The sequence below is a fragment of the Vicia villosa genome, linkage group LG2 (assembly GCF_029867415.1).
Source record: "Vicia villosa cultivar HV-30 ecotype Madison, WI linkage group LG2, Vvil1.0, whole genome shotgun sequence".
Taxonomy (NCBI): domain Eukaryota; kingdom Viridiplantae; phylum Streptophyta; class Magnoliopsida; order Fabales; family Fabaceae; genus Vicia; species Vicia villosa.
Genome location: NC_081181.1, coordinates 57,700,279 through 57,704,394, shown reverse-complemented (window position 1 = coordinate 57,704,394; position 4,116 = coordinate 57,700,279). Strand labels below are relative to the sequence as shown.

Sequence of the window (4,116 nt, the reverse complement as noted above, 5' to 3'; positions counted from 1 at the left end):
CTTGCTTCTTGTCAAAAGTTGAACCAAAGAATGTCAAGGAAGCTTTAACTAATGAGTTCTGGATTAATGCTATGTAAGAGGAACTTAAACAGTTCAGGAGGAATGAAGTTTGGGACTTAGCACCAAGGCTTGAAGGAAACAATATCATTGAAACATAATGGGTGTACAAAAACAAGTCAGGTGAACAAGGAGTTGTTATCAGAAATAAAGCCAGACTTATTGCTCAATGATACACTCAGATTGAAGGGGTGGAATTTCATGAAACCTTTGCTCCTGTAGCCCGTCTAGAATCTATCAGACTACTACTTAGGGTGGCATGTATCTTGAAGTTCAAGCTGTTCCAAATGGATGTGAAGAGTGCCTTCCTAAATGGCTATCTGAGTAAAGAGATGTATGTTGAACAACCCAAAGGATTTCGTGATTATACCTTTCCAGATCTAATGTTCAAACTGAAGAAAGCCTTGTATGGATTGAAACAAGCTCCAAGAGCTTAATATGAAAGGTTGACTGAGTTTTAAGTTCAACACGGATATAAGAAGGGTGGAATTGATAAAACCCTTTTTGTCAAAGAAAAGGATGGTAAACTCATGGTGGCTCAGATATATGTAGATGACATTGTCTTTGGTGGGATGTTAGATGAGATGGTCCAACATTTTGTCAAGCAGATGCAATCTGAGTTTGAGATGAGCATGGTTGGTGAATTAACCTACTTCCTTAGGTTACAAATCAAGCAGATGGAAGACTCTATTTTTATTTGTCAAGAAAAATATGCAAAGAATATTGTGAAGAAGCTTGGATTGGAGAATGCCAGTCACAAACAAACTCCTTCTCCTACACACTTGAAGATGTCCAAGGATGAAAAAAGGGTTGATGTTGATCAAAGTCTGTACAGAAGCATGATTGGTATTCTTCTCTACCTTACTACAAGTAGACCAGACATCACTTTTGTTGTTGGGGTATGTGCTAGGTATCAAGCAGAACCAAAAATGATTCATCTCAATCAAGTCAAAATAATTCTGAAGTATATAAGTAGTACGTACAACTATGGAATACTGTACTCACATAACTCAAACACTAAGTTATTGGGGTATTGTGATAATGATTGGGCTGGATGTGATGATTATAGAAAGAGTACCTCTGGTGGATGTTTCTTTCTGGGAGACAACTTAATCTCATGGTTCAGTAAGAAGCAAAATTGTGCATCGCTTTCCACAGTTGAAGTTGAGTATATAGAAGCATGTAGCAGTTACTCTCAATTTATGTGGATGAAGCAAATATTGTCTGAGTACAATGTCACACAAAATGTTATAACATTGTTTTGTGACAATTTTAGTGCTTTAATATCTCCAAAAATCCTATTCAACACAGTAGGACCAAGCACATTGACACCAGGAATCGTTTCATTAGAGACCTTGTTGAAGACAAAGTCATTATTCTCGAGCATGTGAAGACTGAAAATTAGTTTTCTAGCTTGCTGATATATTTACAAAGGCATTGGAAACAATTCAGTTTGAACAATTCAGAAGTAAACCGGGAGTCTATGCATGTGAAGAATTATAGCAGTTACTGGCTGGACGATAGTCAAGTACTGAAGAGGAAGAAGGAAGATCAAGTCACAATCTCCTTCCCAACGAGACTCGTGGTTCTTCAGTAAGAATTCAGATATCCTACTACCATCAAGGGTATCCATTTGATCCAGGAATTTAAATACTTATTGCCCAGGAATTGATTAGCATTAACTAATATTCTAATGGATGTCTGTGCTCACTTTCCTCTACTTTTTCCTATTGTGGCTAAAAAGGGGGAGTAATTTGTATGACCACTAACTGAGGGGGAGAAAACTCTCTCTGGTGTGTTGGTGATCAGCTTTTGATGTTAAGTGGGAGATCCTTTACAGGTTAAAGAGTTGGAGTAGCATGTGTCCAGAGATGTCAGACACCATGTTTTGACATCTTACTGATTGGTTGGGAAAGTACATCTCTCAACTAGTTATTTTGCATATTCCACTGAACTATCAACATGTAACTGCATGTTTATTTCTTCTGCTTCATCTCTGGTTGTGGAACTACTAGTGTGTATTCTCTACAAGACTGATAATTGGTTAGGTGTTTGATTTATTTTCAGCCACTAGCTTAATAAGTTGTTTTAGCCAAAATAAGTCAAATGGGGAGATTGTTAATTCTCCGGTTTTTGGTTGGCATTATGTTTGGTAAAACTAACTTATGTGAAGATGTTGAAGAAGATGTTTTATCTTTAACTAAGAAGACATGTCGAACATAAATGCCATATTCAGGATCATTAGATATCATTTCTAGGAGAGCTGAGCTGGTCTTTTTGGATATGTGTGTTATACTTGCAGAAGATTCAAGGAATATTATGCAATTCTATGTGGCGTTGAATTTAAGGATAAATTTTTTTATCTGTGGTCATAATATTTGATTGGTTTCTAAATTTGGAGTAGATTTAGGAAACTAATATTTTGAGCCCTATCTTCATGGAGAAGATTATGGAATATTTTCTAGAGTCCCCTGCAGCGATTTGAAGCCCAAATCCAGTCCACAAGATTGTTATATATAGCAAGCATCAAACCTGTTATTTTTTGTGAACTTACGTTGTAGTTTGTGTTAGGGTTTGTGCAGTTTTGTCTATTGTGAACCACTCTTATATGATATTGATATAAAATTTTGGTGTTTTCATTGAGTTGTAAGTTCTGTGTTCACTCATAAGCTTGTAAGCATTGAGTGGCCGTGTTTTGGAAGTGTGTCTTCTGATATTTGTAATTGTTTATCACTGTTGTGATTGAGGGGGATTTGAGGTGGGAATCATACCTAGGTGAGTCTTAGGTAGAAGTTAGCACGGGTAGTGATTAAGTGTGAGGTTGTAAATGGGGGAGTTTAGCTTCAAATTGATACTATCATAGTGGACTTATCCTTGGCTTGGTAGCCCCTAGAGTAGGTATTGTTGATACCGAACTAGGTGAATAATTACTTTTGTTCTTTATTGTTTTAGCACTTCACTTAATACCTTGTCATTGTGTATGTTTTGAAAATGTTGTCTCGACATCCTTTAGGACATCTGTGATCTAAACGCCATAATTTCATTCATGAATATGAAATTGAAGAGTATAGTAAGATAGAGAAAGAAGTTTCTGAAAAAGAAAGGAATGTTTTCATTTTGGAAAAAGACAATGCTTTTCTAAACAAAAAATGTTCTAAACTTGAAGAAATTATTTCTAAAGTTCCTTCATCTTCTGAAACTATCATATATAAATATGATAAGAAATTCCACAAATTCTTACACAAGAACATAAATAGAAGCAAGATGGCTTCAATGATCTACGGTGTTAGTCACAATGGAAAAAGAGGAGTTGGTTATGATTCTTATGATGATGATGATCAAAAATCACCTAACTAAAACCAATCCTTTTCTCCTTTTTCCTATTTGTATTCAGAAGCACATACATAGAAAACTATTGATGCACGTAAACCAAAGGTTGTTAGAAACTATGGGAAAACTAATTTAAAATGACCCAAAAGATTCTGGGTACCAAAAGATAAAATAATGTATGTTGCAAATATCGTATGTAGGAGAGTCAAAACACCAATCATGGTACCTAGACTCTAGTTGCTCGCATCACATGATAGGAAGAAAGCATATGTTCCAAAACCTGGAACTTAAAGACAATGGTTACGTAGGCTTTGGAGGAAATCAGAAAGGAAGAATCAGAGGATCTGGAACAGTTGGTAATGGATCTCTTACTTCTATTTCTAATTTACTTTATGTTGAAGGTTTGATGGATAATTTATTATCCATTAGTCAATCAAATGATAATGATTATGAAATTATTTTTAATTAGAAAATGTGCAAGGTTCGTCAGAAGGATGTCACAGTTCTCTTCACTAGAAAGAGGAAAACAACATTAATAAGATTAAACTTTCTGATCTTAAAAATAAAAATGTAAAATTCTTAATATATGTAAATGAAGAGCAATGGGTGTGGCATAAACGCTTGGGTCTTATTAGCATGAGAAGGACATCTCAGTTGAATAAACTTGAGTTAGTCATAGGATTACATAAGCTGAAGTTTACTTTAGATGCTTTTTGTGAAGCATGTCAA

At 35.3% G+C, this 4,116-nt stretch overlaps 1 protein-coding gene across 1 annotated transcript; it reads left to right on the top strand.

The window, feature by feature from the left end:
* Nucleotides 1–587: 587 nt before the first annotated feature.
* LOC131649105 (uncharacterized mitochondrial protein AtMg00810-like) lies at nucleotides 588–1,448 on the top strand. Its single transcript, XM_058918849.1, has one exon. The coding sequence runs from the start codon at nucleotides 588–590 to the stop codon at nucleotides 1,446–1,448; it is 861 nt and encodes a 286-aa protein (XP_058774832.1).
* Nucleotides 1,449–4,116: the final 2,668 nt, after the last annotated feature.

What these genes read in the sequence shown, in the direction of transcription:
- LOC131649105 (XM_058918849.1), top strand. Translation starts at nt 588, where the DNA reads ATGGTGGCTCAGATATATGTAGATGACATTGTCTTTGGTGGGATGTTA.